This window comes from Erythrolamprus reginae, chromosome Z (assembly GCF_031021105.1).
Source record: "Erythrolamprus reginae isolate rEryReg1 chromosome Z, rEryReg1.hap1, whole genome shotgun sequence".
Taxonomy (NCBI): domain Eukaryota; kingdom Metazoa; phylum Chordata; class Lepidosauria; order Squamata; family Dipsadidae; genus Erythrolamprus; species Erythrolamprus reginae.
Window position 1 is genome coordinate 84,575,837 of NC_091963.1, and position 21,968 is coordinate 84,597,804.

General features: G+C 46.0%; 1 protein-coding gene across 2 annotated transcripts in view; it reads left to right on the forward strand.

Moving 5' to 3' along the window:
* The window catches only part of SPMIP7 (sperm microtubule inner protein 7), a 181,236-nt gene that overhangs the window by 63,136 nt on the left and 96,132 nt on the right, over nucleotides 1-21,968 (forward strand). The window contains exons 4-6 of one of the 2 annotated variants that reach the window (XM_070727169.1): nucleotides 10,329-10,402; nucleotides 17,563-17,689; nucleotides 21,251-21,318. In XM_070727169.1, coding sequence (XP_070583270.1) covers nucleotides 10,329-10,402; nucleotides 17,563-17,689; nucleotides 21,251-21,318 — 269 coding nt within the window. The remainder of the gene's footprint in view (nucleotides 1-10,328; nucleotides 10,403-17,562; nucleotides 17,690-21,250; nucleotides 21,319-21,968) is intronic. The other variant, XM_070727170.1, reaches the window with a different exon arrangement.

Sequence of the window (21,968 nt, forward strand, 5' to 3'; positions counted from 1 at the left end):
CAATTTTTTAAACCATTTTTCTCCATTCATTAATTTTAAATTTGTGTGCGGCAAGACTCAGTAAGTAAAAAAAAAAGGTTGTTGAGTCTGAACAAGCCTGCTGTTCCTGTCTGAAGAAAAGGTGTCCAGTGCGGTCTGGGGTCCTTCTACTCTTGGAAAGCAGCACCTGCTTCCAGAGCGAAGGCTATTTCCTGTATCCCGATGGAGGGGGACTTGTCCAACGTGTAGATTGGTTGGGTGGAAAAAGTTCATGTAGGAGTGATAAATTGAGCCATTTCAGTAATTACAAAGTGCAATGGCTCACATGTTGAAGGCCACCCTGACTCTTTTGAGAATCGCGGAATAATAAATAAATAAATAAATACATACATACATAAAAAGGAGTGCACGGACACTTTTGTCTCACTACTGACCGCTGGCACTCGTACTTTTGGGTTCACCTCTGGGCCACTTTCTTTCAATTTCTTTCTTTCCTTTTTTTATATATATAACAAAAGCTACTAGAACTCTGTCAATTTATTTTTGGGTAAAACAAGGGCCAATTCCTATCTCTGCATCTCTTTCTTCTATTTAATCTGAAGCCTCTAGTGCTCTCTGAAATTTAATTTTGGGTCAAACAAGGGGTGACTTCATGTATCTGTGATTTTGATGCTTTTCTCTCTAATACAAAGGCTCTACTGCTGCCTGGGCATTTAAGTTTTGAAAGGCATTTTTTCTCTAATACAAGTTCCACCTGAATGCCACACCTTCATCTGTTCCTTGGACCAGTGTCACTGCAGGCCTTCAAACATGAAGAAAGCCACGAAAAAGGGACACGTCCGTGCTGGTGGTGGTGGTGAAGGAGCTGGTGCTGCAGGGGCAGGTAGAGGGCGTGTAACATCTGCGTCTCCTACCCCTTCCTCTGGTGCAAGCAGGCGCTGGGGTTTGATGCAAGAAGAAGTTGGAGATGACATGGCATGCAGCGCTACCTTTTCCTTGGTATTGCCCTCTACACTCTACACCACATCTGCATATTCACTGCCTGAGTCATCACCCCCTCCAAAGCAGCAAGCCTTCTCCGGGTCCCGTCAACTAAGCAATGTCGGTTGGCGGGCCCCAGGGGAAGAGCCTTCTCTGTGGCGGCACCGGCCCTCTGGAACCAACTCCCCCCGGAGATTAGAACTGCCCCTACTCTTCCTGCCTTCCGCAAACTTCTTAAAACCCACCTTTGCCGTCAGGCATGGGGGAATTGAAACATCCCCCCCCCTGGGCACGTTGAATTTATATATGGTATGCTTGTGTGTGAGTCTGTTAGTTTGTGGGGTTTTTTAAATCTTTAAAATTTTAAATTGTTGATTACTTACGATTTGTCTTTTTACATGTTGTGAGCCGCCCCGAGTCTTCGGAGAGGGGCGGCATACAAATCCAAGTAATAAATAAATAAATAAATAAGGCTGTCTCACCCATGTTCTGTCGGTGTGTTTCAACCGCCCATAATTACAGGGTAATTAGTCCAGGAAGACACATACCACACGATAAAAGGAAAACCCAAAAGTTTTTATAAACAGAAAAACAGAAACAGCTCCCTTTTTAAATGTCAAAGGGATTTTCTGGTACACACAAGGCACAGGTTAAACACAATCCAATTGCTCACCCAATAACTGGAAAATTGAGTACAATTCTAAAATCCAGAGAGCCCACACACAATCTTGAACAGCACAAAAACCACGATCTTGATGAAACAATCAGATAAACTGCCATGAGGCTAAAACACCAGATTGCACTTTTATCTGTAGCACTAATTACAGCAGCCCCACCCAACCACAGGTGGCCTGATTTTATCTTGTAATAATCCTTCAGTTGTTGTCTCCTATGCATCACTCTACGCATGCGTGGATGTGTCATTAATTCTTGTTCAGAATCCAAGGATGACACAGATAATTGATCTCCTCCTGGGCTGTTTGCCAAACTCCCCTCTTCCCTGTCACTTATACTTCCTTAGTCAGAGGAGGCTTTGTCGGCAGATTCCATGAGGAGAAAAAGAGGCCTGCGGCATGTGGATATTTCCCCCACATCCATCTGCACATTCCATGGGGCAGGAGCTGGGCCAGAGCTAACCACAACACCATCCCCTCCCGGAAAGCCCCTCCCCTGGCTCGAGCGCAAGGGACGAAGTTTCTGTGGAAATTGTGCATAAAACGCCTGGACAAGGACGGGAGCATCAACCAGGGCAGCCTTCACCCACAAACAATTGTCAGGCTCACCCTCCACCCATTCCACAAGATATTGAAAACAATCGTCCACCCAATGGGAGTCCCAGATGGCATGGATCATGACCTCGGGCAGATGATCCCAAACACAGGGGGCAGGCAACAAAGGGACACTGGGACAAAATGGGCATTCAGGAGAAACAGGTACCAAAAGGGAACGGTGGAAAATGGGGTGAACACGCAGGTTGGCAGGCAATGTAAGCCGATAGGCCACCGGATTGATGACCTTTTTAATCAGGAAAGGGCCCATGAAGTGTGGATCCAGTTTACGTCGAGGTAATTCCGAAGCGATGTGTTTGGTGGATAACCCACCTGGTCACCAACAGCCAACGGGGGGACGTCTCGCCGAGACCGGTCCACCACCTGTTTGTAGTCCTCTTTGGCCTTAATCGAATACTGCTTCATAATCATGAACTGCTTGCAGTTCCGATAAGAAGTCCTCTGCTGTGGGGACCGGGGAATCTAACAGGGCTAACGGGAAAAACTGGGGATGGAAGCCATAGTTTGCATAAAATGGCATGAGTCTTATGGAGGTATGCCGGGAGTTATTAAATGCAAACTCTGCTACTGGGAGGAAACGTGACCAATCAGCCTGCCGGTCTGACACAAAGCACTGCAGGTATCGTTCCAAAATTCCAATGTTTTTTTCTGTTCCCCCATCAGTCTGAGGGTGCTGGGTTGAAGCAAGACACACTTGAACCTGCAAAGCAGACATAAACTCTTTCCAGAACCGTGCCGTGAACTGAGTTCCTCGGTCCGACAAAACTTGATCTGGAAGTCCATGGATCCGGAAGACATGTTGCAAAAACAATTTAGCGGTGTCATGGGATGTGGGTACCTTGCTACAGGGGATGAAATGGACCATTTTTGTCAACATGTCCATCACCACCATGACTATGGTGAACCGCGACGAGGGGGGGAAGTGTGTGACAAAGTCCATGGACACAGCCCCCCACGGCCTTGTGGGCGTTGGCAATGGCTGTAATCATCCTGGCGGGGCCCCTGTGGATGACTTGGCCGCACGACACCGTTCACATGTGGCAACATACCAGTGAACGTCATCTTGGATTCATGGCCACCAAAATGTTCGAGTCACTAAGTCCAAAGTTTTAAATAAGCCAAAATGACCTGCCGCAGGATTGTCATGGCATTGGAACAGAATCAATCCACAAAGCGGCCCTGCGGGGACGTACAACTGCCCCCAGTACCGGAGCAGTCCCTCAGCAAATATCCAGGGAGAATTAGACACCATCTCCCTCACCCGCTGTGCTACAAACCCATCCCCCCGCTGCATCTCACGGATACGCCTCCGCAAGTCGACGGGGTCCTGGGTAGCATCCAGCACTTCCACTGGCAAGATTGTCTGTAACGGGGCCGGCTCTTTCGGTTGCGGAAATCTGGTTTCCTAGACAAATCATCAGCTCTGGGATTCTGGAAGCTGGGTGTAAACTGGATCCGAAAGTTGAACCTTGCAAAAAAGAACGACCAACGTATCTGTCGTTGGTTCAACTTTTGGGATGTTTGCAGATACTCCAAATTTTTATGGTCGGTCCTGACCTCTACCTGATTCTGGGCGCCCTCGAGATGATGTCTCCACGTCTCGAACACCGACTTGACTGCCAAAAGTTCCTTTTCCCAGATTGTATAGTTTCTTTCCGAGGGCGTGAGTTTTCTTGAGTGGTAGGCACATGGAAACAAGGTGCCACCTTCGGGATGGGCCTGTAGAAGTACAGTGCCGACGGCAACATCAGAGGCATCCGTCTCAACAACAAACAGCCGACACAGATCTGGATGCTGCAACAAGGGCTCTTTCATGAAAGCATCCTTAAGAGCTACAAAAGCCCGCTGCTCCAACTCACCCCACTGAAACGAGATCCATTTTTGCAATAACTGGGTGAGAGGCGCGGTCAACTGGGTAAACCCTGATATGAATGTGCGATAGTAGTTTGCAAATCCCAACAACCTCTGCACATCCTTGACTCTCCTTGGGGGTTGCCAGGTTTTTAGTGCTGACACCTTGCCCGAGTGCATGGCTATGCCCCCTGGAGAAATGACATGACCTAAAAATTTTATGGTGGTCTGCAAAAACTGAAGAATCCTTAACCGATGAAATGCCAACCTGACCTAGCATTGCCACCAAGTTGGGCTGCCCTCGTTTCCCGACTGCACATCCGGCAGGGAAACCAGGGGCATGGGGACAGCCATCGAGGAATTTGGAACTGTGGTGGGAATATGAGTTGATGACTCTGGGAGCTGTTCTGCAAGAGTCGGTGTGGCAACAGGAGGACTGAGAGGAGTCGAAACCATGGCAGCAACCATGCTCCTTCGTTTGGAGGGACAGGCATTCGCGAAATGACCTGCCCCCTTGTAATAGAAGCACCGGCCTGTCGCACATCGCTGCGCTCTCTCCTCCGGAGACACACGGAGTCGCACAAAGTTCACCTCCATGGGCTTCCCGGCAGGGGCATGATCCACTAGATGAGGAGGCAGGGCTGACAGGAAGCGATGGGGTACAGGAATTGGGGTTGGCACGGGCATAGCGGACACCCCCCGCCGTGGAGCAGGCACTGGCGTGACGCCCGAAATACAGGGGTGGACTGCCCAGCCCAGCACACCTCTCGAGCCAACAGCCGAGCCTCAATGGCCAAACAATGTTGCTCCAGCTCATCCAGGATGCCTGGCAGGGCCTCGTGCACCAGCTCATCAAGCATAGTCTTTGACAAGCCATCCTGAAACGCCTCCATCAAGGCAGCCCCATTCCACTGCAGCTGTCCACTGAGGCTACGAAAGTCACTTAAATATTCCACTAATGGGCGCGAACCTTGTTTCAGCTGTTTCAACGCCCTCGTGGCCGTCTGCTCCCGCACTGGATCCGAAAACTGCCATTGCAACTGGGTGCAAAAGGCGGTATAATCATGCAATATCGGATCATCTCTGTCCAGCAATGGAGACACCCAGGAAGCACGGGGCCGGCCAACAAACTGCAGAGGAACACCACCTTCATCTTGTGGGAAATGGGGCAGTTGTGCATTAATAAACAACTGCACTTGACTGAGAAAAGCTGCAAACAGGCACCTGTCTCCACAGAATTTTTCAGGCAGAGCCACAAAACATTTCCTCCTTGGTAGTGGCTGTGGGGCAGGAGCTGCTGGCTGCACCTGTGGAATGACAGGATGCTGAGATAATAAATCCACCTGGTTCTGTAATTGCTGCACTGTCAGTGTTAACGCTTGGATTTCCAACTTCAAAGCCTCGAAGACTGCTTGGATTTCTGCCATGATCAGATAAATGCCAGAAAAAAGAGAAGCAAACAATCCAATACACTTCACTCTGGATGGCAGTTTATTCTGTTCTGCCTGCGTGTTTCAACTGCCCGTAATTACAGGGTAATTAGTCCAGGAAGACACACACCACACAATAAAAGAAAAACAGAAACAGCTCCCTTTTTAAATATCAAAGGGATTTTCTAGTACACACAAGGCACAGGTTAAATGCAATCCAATTGCTCACCCAATAACTGGGAAATTGAGTACAATTCTAAAGTCCAGAGAGTCCACACACTATCTTAAACAGCACAAAAACCACGATCTTCATGAAACAATGAATCAGATAAACTGCCATGAGGCTAAAACACAAGCTGCACTTTTATCTGTAGCACTAATTACAGCAGCCCCACCCAACCAAAGGTGGCCTGATTTTCTCTTGTAATAATCCTTCAGTTGTTGTCTCCTATGCATCACTCTACGCATACGTGGATGTGTCATTAATTCTTGTTCAGAATCCAGGGATGATACAGATGATTCATCTCCTCCTGGGCTGCCTGCCAACTCCCCTCTTCCCTGTCACTCATGCTTCCTTGGTCAGAGGAGGCTTTGTCGGCAGATTCCATCGGGAGCAAAACAGGCCTGCAGCATGTGGATGTTTCTCCCACATCCACGTGCACATTCCTTGGGGCAGGAGCTGAGGCAGAGCTAACCACAAATTAATGCTGTTCTCTGAAACTTGCAACTGAGATGCCATGGGGCGTCCACCTGCCCAATCCGCAGTTGCAGACCTTGGGCTTCCGGATAGCCAGGAGCTTCTGCCGGAGAAAGAGGAGGTGACCATGGCATCATCAGGGAAGACCACGGTTGATGATAATGAGACCCAGATCCCTGCTCCTGCAGCTTACTGCAATGTAGAGTCTGAGAAGGAGGCTAGCGGGGAGGAGTCGGTGGAAAAAGATAACAAGGTGCTAGATACCACGTGGACCGAAGGCTGACAGAGTTAAGAGGAGGAAGAGGCTGTGGTAGTCCCACAGCACCAGGCAGCCAGCAGAAGCGGAGGGAGAAGGCTGCAAACCTTCAGCGCTGAGTCTGCTGGTACTACTGCCCACCGTGTCCAGGGGCTGAGCACATGTCATGTGTCACAAAGAATCTCACCAGTGTGGCATTTTTTCAAGCAGTTAGTAGAAGACAAAAAAAGGTTGTTTGCAATATCTGCCACCAGTCCCTGAAGTTAGGGAGAGATCTTAATAATCTCAGCACCAGCTGCATGACCAGGCACCTGATTTCAAAACATGAACTTCAGTGGGGACAATACCTTAAAAGTATTCAAACGCCTGGGTCTTCCCCTTCTGCTGTGGCTGCCAACGCCCCCCCAACAACAAGGTCATGTCTTGCAGGGTGGGGGGCCTTGCCGACAGCAGCCAGATACTCCGCTGTCCAGCAAGCGTAGAGTTTTGGGGCAGGAGGAGGAGGATTTGCAGCAGGGCGGCCCCCAGTGCAGCTCACGGGCACCAATGGAGCGTGGCTGGAGGGGGGAGCAGGAGGAAGAGGAAGAGGAGGAGGAGGAGAGACCTGTTGCTGAAAACATTGCATTGACTCCGGGCAGCCTGGCTCACATGAGCCACTACATGCTCCAGTGCCTGCGGAATGACCCCAGGGTAGCCCACATCCTCAACACGGCCAGTTACTGGGTGGCCGCCCTGCTGGATCCCCGTTATAAGGACCGCATCACCTCCTTCATACCAGCGCCTGAGCGGGAGCACAGAATACGCGAGTACAAGCGTGCGCTCTTGGACGCACTATTGGAAGAGTTCCCACAGCAATTGCAGTGCCTAGTGGTGCCACACAGAGTAGGAGTAGGACGCAGTCGGCAACGCAGTGGGGACACTGGCAGCACCGCAGGGGGGTGGTCTTTGGAAGACGTTGGAAATATCTATGAGACCATATTTGACATCCACACAGGTGCACCACCCTTGGATGTGATGTCCCATAGCAGAAGGCATCACGTGACCTGCATGGTGGACGAATATCTGTCCCCGCGCATGATGGTTCTTAGCGATGCCTCCACCAACTTCAATTTTTGGGTAGGAAATTGAACACATGGCCAGAGCTTGACCTCTATGCCCTGGAAGTGCTGGCCTGCCCTGCAGCAAGTGTCCTGTCAGAGCATGTGTTCAGCACCATAGGAGGGGTAATCACTGACAGAAGGATCTGCCTATCCACAGTCACAGACATCTCTTAAAATGAACCAGGCATGGCTCACAGAGGATGTTCCTGTTTCACCACCTGAGTTAGTGGTTAGAGTGTTCGCTACCACCAACACCACCCTCACAGTTGTAAAATTCAAGTTATGTATGTATATATATATAGTCAGTTATATTTTTATGGTGAAAGTTTGGGTATAGTTTGTGTTTGACTAAAGTTTGTGTTCAATAAATCTATTTTTTGCACAGATTTGTTCTGAGAACCTAAATGGATGTTCCTTCCAAGTTGTGTCACCTATTGAAAATCTTTGATATGCCTGTGTATTTTAATGGGAAAACTTTTAGTGTGTCCTGAGTTCGAATCCAGTCAATGGCTGTACTGTGCACCTGGCCAGGAAGAAAAAAATTATTTTGGAAAAATGGTTGCAGGGAGTCTTCAGAGATGGGCGGCATACAACTCTAATAAAGTATAAACTATGTCCCCTCCCAGAACTGTCACCTTTTGTAAATCTGAGATATGCAGACTTATAGTAATGGGATGTAATGGTCTGGTTTGGGTTTGGCAAACACGGTTTGTGTTCTCTCTCCACCAGTTGCAATTTGCCATTTTGCCACTCTTGTCCAGTATGCAAAGCCATCCAGCCATGACAACAGAACAAGAGAAAGAGGAGGTGTCCAAGGCATCATCTGGGAAGGATGATGATGAGACCCAGCACCGATCCTCCAGCTTACTGCAATGTAGAGTCTGAGAGTAAGGCTAGCGGGAAGGAGTCAGTGGAAGAAGATACCAGGGGTGATGACGAGGTGCTAGATCACTAGTGGACTGAAAACCCTCAGTGTTCAGTCTGCTGTTACTACTGCCCACAGCGGCCAGTGACCCAGCGCGCCATATAGCGCATACCCTCCAATCACACAGGATTGCTGTGAAAAATCTGGTGGGTGGCTGCTGTTGCCTCCTCCTGCTACTCTGTATCCCTGTCCACCCTCCTGCAAATTTAATCTGTGGGCAATCACAGGGCTGCCTTCCGCAGCTCTATTTTTTAAAAGTTCGGAGTTCGGTTCGAGTTCGGGTTCGGGGTTCGGTGACGTCACCTGAATTTTTTGCAAAGTTCACCCAAATCCGCTGAATCCGAACTTTGTTGGGTTCGCCCTTACTACTCTCTTTCATTCATTACACCCATTCTCTTAAGTTTCACAGATACACAATATATTGTACTTTTAAAATTGTCATTCATTAATTCATTAATTCATGTTCTTTACCTTACTCCACTGGAGAAATTTTCAGATCTGTGAAATAGTGTTTAATAGAGATATTGTTTGAATTACAGCACTTGTTATTCCTATACTGGAAATCATTGCAAGAAAAGTTTTCAATACTTTTTGTAACACCAGTATTTTTTTTACAATTATTAATTTTGAGAATTCATTATGGAATATATTTACTTATTTTTCTATTTATTTATGCAAATTTATATGCTGCCCATCTCACTATCAAGTGGCAATGGGAAGCTTACTGGACAAGTGGTGTGGACCAATCCCATTGGAGATAGTTGCCACAAATTGGGAACCAATGCAATTTGTGCAACAGTCTGCTATCTTAGGGGCCCCTAAAAATGTCCATTCAATTCAATTCAATTTATTAGATTTGTATGCCGCCCCTCTCCGAAGACTCGGGTCGGCTCACAACAATGATAAAAACAATATTATAATGGCCCATGCTGCTGCATTCCAAAAGTGGCATCTTCTACCTGTTCATTCTCCCAGATCTCCTTGGAGCTTCTTGGAGAACCAAGATGCGTGTAGAAAAGAGATTGCAGAGGGACAATCTAGCCTAGTGCCTCTGTCATTTGTCAATTCCAGGTAGCAACTAAATGTTCAACTAAGTCACTTTCAGATTCCTTCTGGAATCCAGCCATATCTATAATTGATCAGGCAAGATACAAATCTGATCAATCTCACTGTGAGCTACTCTAAAATGGGGTAAAACCAGTGAACTAAAAAGTGGTAAAAAAGTAACCTGACTATAGCAACAATCTAATAGCTATTCCTCCAAAATCAAATTACATCTAAACTGCCCTGAAAGAAAAACAATTATAGTCTGTGATCTCTAAGCCTAGCTGTTTGACAAACAACAGCTGACCAGGGATGAAAGCTCTGAAGCAATTGTAAGGAATTTTCAAAATGTATAAAATGATGGTGAGCAGGGCTATGTTCTGTGGCATCCCGCAAGGACAGGATATGGGAAAAAATCTGCAGCTTTGTTACAGTTGGTCATAAGGATGAATGACTACAGAGGTGCGTCAGCCACTTTGAAACATGTTCATTTATAGAGAGATTTTTTGCAGAGGAGGTCTGTCATTATTTAAAATAGCTGTTAAGTGACCTGCCATAGTTCAAGGACAACCTTTATTTTAGACTTGGATAATGAAGAGATAATTAAAATACCATGACAAGTTGAACACTGCAAATTAATTTTCTTTTCTCCATCCTTTTTAAAAGCATAAAAGCAGGATTGGAAGTAATAGTTGCTTGAAAAAATAGTCTGGAAATATTCAACTGAATTCTGATCACTTCATTATTTTCTATTTATTTTGTATTTTTTTATTAAGTCAGGTGATACTTCTTCTGAACTCTGCAGAGATAAGAGAGCTAGGAAGTATATGTATACATCCACAATCCAGAGGTGAGTTTCTGTTTCTCTTAAGAAAAATGTGATGATACTGAGTTTCTATGTTCCTCCTGCTACTGGCAAAATGCTATATATCATATTTCCCGATGAGGCTTATAATACTAATACCGTATACAGTGGTACCTCGAGATACGAGTTTAATTCGTTCCGGACCTGGGCTCTTAAGTCGAGCAGCTCTTATCTCGAACGACTTTTCCCCATAGGAATTAATGTAAATAATTTTAATTGGTTCCAGCCCTCAAAAAACTCACAAAGTTAGTCTAAATTATGCAGAAAGACAAGTTTTTAATGAAGAAATGTACATGTACATATAAATGAATAATGAAGTTTCTTTCACTTAACTTGTAAACTTTCTTAAACTTTTAAATTTACATATGTTCAACTTCTCTGCCACCCAATCCTGTAGGACAGAGGTCCCCAACCCTTTTTGCACTTTAAGCGATCAAGAGAGGAATGGGTGAATGAATGGACGGAGGGTGGGAAGGAAGGAAGGAAAGAGGGAAGGGACAGGAACAGAGGAAGGAAGCAAGGAAACTTATGAAAGGGGAGAGTAAGAGAGGAATGAGTGAAGGGAGGGAGGGAGGGAAGAAGGTGGGAAGGAGAAAGAAAAGAAGAAATAGAGGAAGGGAAGGTAAAAGAGAGAAAGAAAAAGAGCTAACTTCCGCGTTCAGCTTCAGGAGACAGCTGCGAAGCCGCGCGCGTGTTTTAAAAGGTTGCAGCCGGCCTGGGGGGCTCGGGGGGGTGCTGGCAAGCCCCCCAGGCCGGCTGCAAGCACCCCCCGAGCCCCCCAGGCCGGCTGCAACCTTTTAAAACACGCGCGCCGCTTCGCAGCTGTCTCCTGAAGCCGAACGCGGAAGTTAGCGTTCGGCTTCAGGAGACAGCTCCTTGGCGCTCGTATCTCGAATTTGGGCTTGTAAGTAGAACAAAAATATCTCTCCCCTCCCAGCTCTTATCTCGAGTTGCTCGTAAGTAGAGCAGCTCTTATGTCGGGGTTCCACTGTATACTCGAGTGTTGTGGTTGGCTCTGGCCCAGCTCCTGCCCCAAGTAATGTGGAGGTGGATGCAGGGGAAACATCAACATGTCATAGGCCTGTTTTATTGCCGACAGAGTCAGGTAGTGAAGTTTCCTCGGAAAAAGAAGAAGGTGGGGGTGACTTGGAAGAGGGGGGCTTGGCAAACAGCCCAGGAAACCAATCTCCATTATCTTCAGTATTTTCGGATGAGGAATTGCTAGACCCATGCATGCGCAGAGTTATGCAGAGAAGAGACCAATTGAAGAAATATTACAGGCAATAGAGAATCCACCTGTGGTTGGGTGGGGCTCACGTAATTATAGCAACTGTTAAATTGTCAGCGTGTGGGCTGAGCAGTGTGGAGATTATCTGATCGTAGTTGTTGGGAGTCATGGAGTTTGAGAAAAGAAATCCTTGTAAGTTTTTGTCACATCTGGAACAAACAGTATTTGTGCCGAACTTCACAGTACTGGTTTATTGCTGATTTATTGCTTGCCTTGTTATCGGACTGTAATCTATTACTGCCTTGTTTATACAAGAAATCCCTTTGAATTCTAAAAGGGAGTTTTGCTTCTCTTTTGTTGAGATAAAAAACATTTACTGGACTTCTACTGAGTGTGCGTGTGTGTTTTGAACCAATTTCCTTTTCATCGGAGGCTTGTACTAGAAGCCGGCAGAACACTCGAGTATAAGCCGACCCAAGTATAAGCTGAGGCATCAGTTTTTGCCACAAAGAAACTGGGAAAACCTATTGACCCGAGTATAAGCTGAGGTTAGAAAATGCAGTGGCTACTGGTAACTTATAAAAATGGAAACAAATAAAATTACATTAATTGAGACATCAGTAGATTAAATGTTTTAGAATATTTTTTTCAAAGAAAACCAGTAAACTAGCTCTGTAAATTTAAAAGAGGGTAAACAAAAGCAATTTGGTATTTGAAGTTGAAGTCCACAAGCCTTAAAACTGTCAGGTTTGAAGATCCTTGCACTTCTAACCCTAACCCAGGGGTCTTTAAATTTGACAGTTTTAAGGCTGGTGGACTTCAACTCCCAGAATTCCTGCACCAGCCATGGTACCTCAGGAGTGGGAGTTGAAGTCCACAGGCCTTAAAAATGTCAAGTTTAAAGACCCTTTGCACTTCTAACCCTAACCCAGGGGTCTTTAAACTTGACAGTTTTAAGGCTGGTGGACTTCAACTCCCAGAATTCCTGCACCTTTTGTAATAGACTGGCTACCAGTAATGGGAACTGCCTGATCGATAGGATTTATATGGTACTCTAAAAGGTGGTCGGGCGGTGAGAAAGGTCCCCAGAGGAGGGGGAGAGGCACACGCACAAAACACTTTCACAGCACAAAAGCCTCAAATCTCCCTCACCTGAGCGCAGAAAATGTCGTCTTCAGGGCAAGCACTTCAGGAGCCGAGCATGGGAACTGAGGGGAATCGCGCATGTATAGGCGTGCACTTTTCCTGCCCAATCCCTCTTGAGCAATAGCAACAGATTGCATTGCTGTAGGAGTTTGCAACAGATTGCATTGCTCCATGCATTCAGAGCAGAGGGCGGCAAACAGAAGTGGCCAAACAGAAGGGCCAGGATTCCCATTTCTAAGAGTCGGACGTGGGAATTGGGCTGCAGAGGTCGCGCTTTTCTACCCTCCGTGGTTCCAACTTCCAATTAGGAAAAAAGGGTCGCCACCTTTCTTTCCGAATTGGAAGTTGGAGCCGCGGAGGGTAGAAAAGCGCACCTCCGCAGCCCGATCCCCACGTCCAACTTTCAGAAATGGGAGGGACGATGCTGGTGCCGAGGAGGTGCCTTTAAGACAAATTCAAGGGTTTTAAAAAAAATTTGCTTTTCTACCTGCAAAGGCCGGAGCTCTCAGAACTACGGTTGGCTGGTGTCTTTGCTTGAGCCAGGGGAAGAAGGCACCAGCCCCACCCCTCCAACAGCTCCGACGGCATGCGAGAGGGGAAAAAGCCGGTGAGGTGGAGGGTAGCGTGGCAAGAAGACAGAAGCAGAAATCCACCGCCCCCGACCTCACCAGCTTCCCATCGCTTTTTTCCCCTCTCGCGTGCTGTCAGAGCTGTGGGAGGGGTGGGGCTGGTGCCTCCTCTCCCTGACTTAAGCAAAGGCACCAGCTAAGCGCTCCAACGGCGCACGAAAGGGGAAAAAGGTGATGGGAAGCTGGTGAGGTCGAAGGCAGTGGATTCCTGCTTCTGTCTTCTCGCCCCCCCACCCCTGCACCTCACCAGCTTTTTTCCCCTCTCACGCGCCGTCGGAGCTGTGGGAGGGGTGAGGCTGGTGCCTCCTCTCCCTGGCTCAAGCAGAGGAGCCAGCCAACCTCTCCGAGAGGGGAAAAAAGCGATGGGAAGCCGGTGAGGTCGTGTGTGTGTGTGTGATAGATTCCTGCTTCGGTCTTCTTGCCACTCACTCCCCGACCTCACCAGCTTTTCTCCCCTCTTGCGCGCCGTCTGAGCTGTGGGAAGGGTGGGGCTGGTGCCTCGTCTCCCTGGCTCAAGCAAAGGCACCAGCCAAATACTCCAAGAGGGGGGGAAAGCGATGGGAAGCCGGTGAGCTTGGGTGTATGTGTGTGATGGATTCCTGCTTCTGTCTTCTCACCATCCCACCCACCCCGACCTCACTGGTTTTTTTCCCCTCTCACGTGCCATCGGAGCTGTGGGAGGGGTGGGGCTGGTGCCTCCTTTCCCTGTCTCAAGCAAAGGTGTCAGCCAACTCTAGTCCTGAGAGCTCCGGCCTTTGCAGATAGGAAAGCAATTTAAAAAACAAACAAACCCTTGAATTTGCTTTAAAGGCACCTCCTTGGCACTGGCATCGTTCCCCCAAACTCACCCTTCTTTCCTAATTAAAAGTTGAAGCCACGGAGGGTAGAAAAGTGGGACTTCTGCAGCCCAGTCCTACTACTGGCACTGCTAGGCACTACATATTTTCCTGTACACAGACAGCGATGCCCTCCCAAAGGCGCCCCTGAAGCTACTTCAGCTGGGAAGAGGCGGCACCTGCCATAGCTTCCTCAGCCACCCAAGCCAGCAATGCCTGCCGTGCTCCCACAGAGCGCCGTCTTGTGGTGACTTGTCAGTGACTCGAATATAAGCCGAGGTCGGGTTTTTCAGCCCATTTTTTGGACTGAAATACTCAGCTTATACTCGAGTATACAGTGGAACCCCGACTTACGAGTTTAATTGGTTCCGGAAGGAGGCTCGCACGTCGAACAGCTCGTATGTCGAAACATTGTTTCCCATAGGAAACAATGTAAAAGCGATTAATGCGTGCAAGCCCGAGGGCTGAGGGGAAAAGACGTCGGCTGAAGCGGGGAAGTTCGCCAGGAGGCAGCAGAAAAGCCGCGCGTGTCTTTTAAAACATCGGAGCCGGCATGGGGAGGCTCTCAATCAACCCCCGAGTCCGGGTTCGGGGCTCGGGGGCTGATTAAAAGCCTCCCCATGCCGGCTCCGATGTTTTAAAACACACGCGCGGCTTTTCTGCTGCCTCCTGGCGAACTTCCCCGCTTTAGGAGGCAGCAGAGAAGCCGCGCGTGTCTTTTAAAACATCGGAGCCGGCATGGGGAGGCTCTCAATCAACCCCCGAGTCCGGGTTCGGGGCTCGGGGGCTGATTAAAAGCCTCCCCATGCCGGCTCCGATGTTTTAAAAGACACGTGCGGCTTTTCTGCTGCCTCCTGGCGAACTTCCCCGCTTTAGGAGGCAGCAGAAAAGCCGCGCGTGTTTTTTAAAACATCGGAGCCGGCATGGGGAGGCTTTTAATCAGCCCCCGAGCCCCGAACCCGGACTCGGGGGTTGATTGAGAGCCTCCCCATGCCGGCTCCGATGTTTTAAAACACACGCACGGCTTTTCCGCTCGGAAGCAAAGCAAGCCAGCCCGGGTCTTCTCGGCTCGTATCTCGAATGTGAGCTCGTGAGTCGAGCAAAAATTTCTCTAATCTCGCAGCTCGTATCTCGAGTAGCTCGTAAGTAGAGCTGCTCGTATGTCGGGGTTCCACTGTATACGGTACATTTCCTTTAAATACTGTGTTTATTAGTTACACCAATGCAGATACTGATTAAGTAGTAAAACAAATGTCATAGGATAGGAATTGATCTTGGATGAATTATTATGGGTTATTGCACAGTCAGCTCAAGATTCAGTCTGGATTTGGCTTTTTATCCATCTATAAAGTCCTTCCCAAGGATCTGGGATAGGCATAGGTGAATGCTTGATGGTATTGTTGCAGAATGTGAGTATAAAACTGCCTTTTTGCAATTAACTGATGTGATATTGTCAATGCCAGTAGTATTCAAAGGGTACTCTGTTGTTTCTGGACACCCAAGATGCCTATTAGAACATGGAATAATAGAGTTGGACCTTGGAGCTTATCTCATCCAGCTCCTGGCACAAGCAAGATAATCTATACCATTTCAGACAATGGTTTTGAAGTCTGTTCTTGAAAACCTCCAGTGATGAAGCACCCACTTCTAAACGCAAAGCACTACACTGGTTGATTGTTCTCACTGTTAAGAATTTTTCCCCCCATAGGTTGCTTCTCTGTTTGATTAGTTTCCATCCATTAGTTTTTTTCTTGCTTTCTGGCACTTCGGTAAATAGTTTGCCTCCTTCATCTTTGTGACAGCTTCTCAAATACTGGAACACTGCTATCATATCATCCCTAGTCTTTCTTTTCACAAGACTAGACATACCCAATTCATTCTTAAATATCATCTTTCTCTCTCTCTCTCCTTCCCTCCCTCCCTCCCTCACTCTCTCTCTCTCGCTCGCTCAGAGTCTCATGTGGCTCATTGATCTGTCTACTGTGGCTCCCTGCCGATCCAATCATGCAACCTGCTTTCTGCCCCAAGCCTCTCTGCAGAGCTGTGTGACTGAAGTGCCACTGTCCACGACCAGCTGATTTTTGCAATTTCACATCCTTCGCAGGCAGCTGAGTGCCAGCCGTGTCCCCTTTGTGTCAGCTCAGGAGAGGGTGAATGGGTAGTAGCAGCAATCATCAGATGCAGGGACGGAAGAGCTCTGGCTTTCCTACGCTGTGTGATGCTCCTGCACAGCCAGCTACTAACTTCACTTCTCAGTGATGACAGCAGGAGGAGAAGTCCCTATCCCCATCGACACCATGATCCCTGCCCGGGAGGATATCCCACTTGTGTGCACGAGAGAGAAAGAGAGAGAGAGAGAGAGAAAAGAAGAGGGGGGAAAGAAATATAAAATAATGAAGAGAGAGAATAAGAGAGGAAAAAGAAAGAAACAATTAAGAGAGAGAGAATGGGGGAGAGAGGGAGAGAAATGAGACAGCTGGACGGAGAGAATGAGATATGGAAAAGAGGGAAACAAAAGAGAAAGGGAAAGAAGAAAGAAAGAAGGAATGAAGGAGGGAAGGAAAGAAAAAAAAGAAAGAAACACTCTCAGACCTATGACGAAGCAAGCTAGATCTCTTGCCAAGAAAACTGCTGTTTGCCAGAACGCATGAATTGGAAGCAAGTCTGATTTTTAAAAAAGAAAATAACAGAGATGGCAAAAATGCATCTGAAAATAAGATTATTTATAATTTTGGATAATATATTATATTGTCAAACTCAAAAATAATCAAAATACAATGTTATTGCTGTTAGTGCAATCTTGCCAACTTCTATCAATCTAACGTTTACTATGAAAAGATTACAGAGAAGCAGTTTCCCAAAATTAATAACTTTATTTTGGATTTGCTATCATATGAAGAAGGAAGGAAGAAAAGAAAAACAGAGAGAAAGAAAGAAAAAGAAGGAAGGGAGAAAGAAAGAAAGAAAGAAAGAAGAGGGGGAAAAGAGAAAAAACAAAAAAGGGAGAGAGAGAGCAATTTCTCACAGAAAACACCAAGAGCCATGAAACCTAAGTAGGCATGGCTGGAGGGGAGGTCATGTGACTGGATGGGAGTGATATTGAGTTGATTACAGCCACCCAGGTTTTGTAGCTCCCAGTGCTTTCAGGGAAAATGGGTCACAATGTCTCTTTGAGTGTTTAAGGTTGCAGCCCCAGCCCTAAATCAATCTATTTTATTTGGACAAAATTCTCTTTTTGGTTATTTGATTGAGTTTGATTACTACAATAAAAATCATTTTTTTCTTTTATTTTAATGAGCATTCTAGAGGATACGAAGAAGTCCCCTGGGATAATATGTTATCTCCCAAAGTCAGGCCTGCACATTCAAGATTACAACCCATGGTGGATATTTCTACAAGCAAGCGATACGAACCAGCAGAAGAAATAAGCCAAGTCCGTGAAGTCTATTTCATTGTAATTATGTGGGATAAGCAAACACAGGATAAAGTGCAGTAGTAGATCACATCGTTAACTATTCCTAATGCCTTCAGGTTGAGCCTCTTGTATCTATAGCTATGATGAGAAACAATATCTAACTTGACACAGCTCTGGCCCTTTTAATTCCTGGAATATGACAGCAAGGCATACAAATCCAAATAATAAATAAGGCTAGAAAATGAGTTATTTTCCTTAAATTGAAGCCCTCAATTAAAATGGATAATTTAGGTTTTTCTTTAACCTATGACAGGGGTGTCAAGACCCGCGGGCCGGATCCGGCCTCCTTAGGTGTTTAGATTGGGCCCATGGGGCTGACGATTGGCCTGCAGTGCCTTTGCCAGCAAAAATAGAGAGTGGGGTCCTCCTGAGCTCTGTTTTCACTGGCAGATGTTTGCAGGAAGCTATCCCAGCCAAAAATAGAGCTCGGTAGCCCATTTTTGCTGGCAGATTACTCCGGCCACCAACCTTGACACAAGTGATATCGAACTGGCCATGCCCACCCTAGTCCCTTGAGATCAAACACAACCTTGATCTAGCCCTCAATGAAATAGAGTTTGACACCCCTAGCTTATGAGTATTATTGAATGAAGCAAAATTGTTAATTGCGATCTCTGGAACTTTTAAAATTTATTAAAAACTACCAAACTTAACTAAGCTTTCGTTAGTCCTCTACTAACGTCATTAGAATGTTAAAATCCCCAATTTGCTCATTATCTCAGGTGGTAGAGTAGAGGCAATATGCAAAAGATAAAGAAGGAACAGCAATTCCGCCCGTTTACATGACTAAGCTAGCAACAACAAAGCTAATTACAGGACGAAAGGAAGGTTGTGGGGCTATAACGAAGGCAATGAGCAAATTAAGCAGCATTATATAAAATCAACTGTCTTCAATGGGGATTTTAACACTCTGACGATGTATAGGACTAATGAAAGCTTAGTTAATTTTAGTAGTTTTTAATAAATTTTAAACATTCCAGAGATCGCAATGGTTGTTGCTTCTTCATTTATAAATGCACCTGGAACTCACATTTCTAGGACAATTCTTTATATATACAATGGTACCTCTACTTATGAACTTAATTCCTTCCATGAACAGTTTCTTAAGTAGAAAAGTTAGTAAGAAGAAGCAATTTTTCCCATAGGAATCAATGTAAAAGCAAATAATGCGTGCGATTGGGGAAACCACGGGGAGGGTGGAGGAGCTATTTCCTCCCAGGAGATTCCTAGAGAGGCCCCATGGAGGCTTCTCCCTGCCTTTTCCGGTTATAGTTTCAGAGGCTTGGGTTTGTAAGTGGAAAATGGTTCTTGAGAAGAGGCAAACAAATCTTGAAGACATGGTTCTTATCTAGAAAAGTTCGTAAGTAGAGGCATTCTTAGGTAGAGGTATATAGTTTGTCGGCTATGAATAAATTAACTGCCTTGGAAATGGCCCTGGGTTGGGCAGAAAGGCAAAAAGGAAGCTGTGACACTTCTACAATATACCGGGGTGATTCGACAGAAAAAACATATAACCCTCCCCTGCTACAAAGTTGAAGGGATTAGATACTGTAGCCTAGAGATTAATTCTCTGCCTTACAAGGCAAAGGCTGCAAGTTCAAATCCCAGTGAGGGTATGGCTAGCTGATAAGGCCAGCACAAGGCCAAAATAGATCTATCCCAGTCTCCCTTAGTGTTCATATTCAGCAAAAACACACACACACACACACACACACACACACATATATATATTATTAATAATGCTACCAATAATGTAATGTTGTACAATCTTGTTACATTACTAGCTGTCCAGAGTGTCATGTAGACCATAGGACATGAGTTGGACATACCTGCTTCAGTTTCTGTCAGGGTCATCTCCTACATCCTTTCAGCTACTTGACAAGAAAAAAAACCATGGCAGACTATGTCAATATAGAAATACTGTCTTGCTAGCTTAATGCCAAAGTCTATTGGCATCGTACCCCATGCAAACAATAGTCATTTTTCTATTATTGATGAGAGAGATTTTCTTCAGAATGAAACTGAGTGGAGGAGTTATTCTTTTTTAAAGGAGAATCATCAGTTGATGATTGGCTATAATTTTCTGTCCTCAACTAATAGCCTGAAATGCTAATTACAGTGATCCCTCGATTATCGCGAGGGTTCCGTTCCAAGACCCCTCGCGATAATCGATTTTTCGCGATGTAGGGTTGCGGAAGTAAAAACACCATCTGTGCATGCGCGCCCTTTTTTTTCATGGCCGCGCATGCGCAGATGGTGGAGTTTGCGTGGGCGGCGGGGACGAAGATCGGGGTTTCCCCGCCGCCCACGCAAAGGGGAAACCCCGATTCGGCTCCTCGCTGCTGCTGCGCTACCGAGCAGATCAGCTGCTGGGCGGCCGCAGCAGCAGCGAGCAGACGAAGATCGGGGTTTCCCCGCCGCCCACGCAAAGGGGAAACCCCGATTCGGCTCCTCGCTGCTGCTGCGCTACCGAGCAGATCAGCTTCTGGGCGGCCGAAGGAACCTTCCCTGGGTCTTCCTCGCTGATGCCCCCGCTCGCCCGCCACCCACCGCCCGCCAGGAAGAGGGGGAGAGATAGAGAAAGAGAGAGAAGGAAAGAAAGAGATGAGAGAGGGAGGAAGAGAGTGTGAGAGAGGAAGAAGCAAGATAGAGAAAGAGAGAGAGAAAGAAAGATGAGAAAGGAAGAGAGTGACGTCATCGGGTGGGAAAAATCGCGATATAGCGTTTCGCGAAGAACGAGATCGCGAAAATCGAGGGATCACTGTAATAGGAAATTCTCAGTGAATTCTAAACACTCCTAGGCAAAAGCAATAGACTCTCAAGTAGTCTATTAAACTTTCAGAAAAAGATTTCTCCTGTGCCTTGGTTCCAGCATTACTCCATGGAAGAGAATTTATATTAGAATTCAGAGCTTTTGTGACATAATGATTAAATGCAGTATTTAAGGCAAACTCTGCCCACAGCCTGGAGTTCAATCCTGATAGTGCTCCAGGTTGACTCAGCCTTCCATCTTTTCAAGATTGGTAAATGAGGAGGCAGGTTCTTAGGGGTATTATTATTATTATTATTATTATTTATTATTATATTATTATTTATTAGTATGCCACCCTTCTCTGAAAACTCGGGACGGCAATATGCTAACATTGTAAAATACTGAAGTACAATGAGGCATTACATATGTCTAAGTGCTGTTGCTAAGATACATACAGCTCCTCCTCAGTGATTATCAGGTTCATAGGGCTAAAACTCTCATTCTACCTTTCTAGTTTACTGATTTTACCTATTATGATATTTTGATCTTTCTGTTTGGAAAACTATGTACAAATTGTATCCAATATATGCAATTGATTTTTTTTTCAGATAACCTGGTAACTTGAGGCTATAGAAAATGAGCTATTGTTTATAAAGTATTTTGCTGTAATTAAAAAATACAATGATGCAGTATAAATAGTAACAATAATTGTAATATACCAAATCACATTCAATCCTCCTACATACACATTTTAATTATCATGCTAGGTTGTTGGAGGTCTCTGGGACAGATTTCAAAAAAGAATGTTTACAGAACCACAAAGGCCAATAAATTTGTGAGTTCCACTTTTTATATAATTTGAGATTACTTACAAATATTGTATGTGTTTGCTTTATGTAATGAAATGCTTTGTATAATGAGAAGGTTAAAGTTTTAACAATCAAGTCACTTAATAACTGTGGCAAGAAGCATAAAATGGATCAAAATTCACTTAACAAATGTGTCTTGGCAACCGAAATGTGGGGATCAATTGTGATCACAAATCAATGACTACCTTTATTTTGCTGATGAACTTGTAAGAAAAAAAGCCTACCAGTGAATGAATTAAACAAAAGTTCCACTATTCAATATTTCTCTACTTCACTAGGGCAGTGTTTCCCAACCTTTTTTGAGCCGCGGCACATTATTCATATTTTCAAAATCCTGGGGAACATTGAAAGGGGGGGTGGGGGGTGGGCTAAAGAAAAGTTTGGACAAAAAAACCCTCTCTCTTCCTCCCTTTCGCTCTATTTCTCCCTCTTTCTCTCTTTTCCTTCCTTCCCTTCTTTCTCTCTCTCCATCCCTCTTTCTTTCTTCCTCTCTTTTTTGCTCTTTCTCTCTCCCTCCTTCCCTTCCTCTGTCTTTCTCTCTCTCTTGCTATCTCTTTCTTGCTTTTTTCTCTCTTTCTTGCTCTCTCTCTCTTTCACTGTCTCTTGCTATATGTCT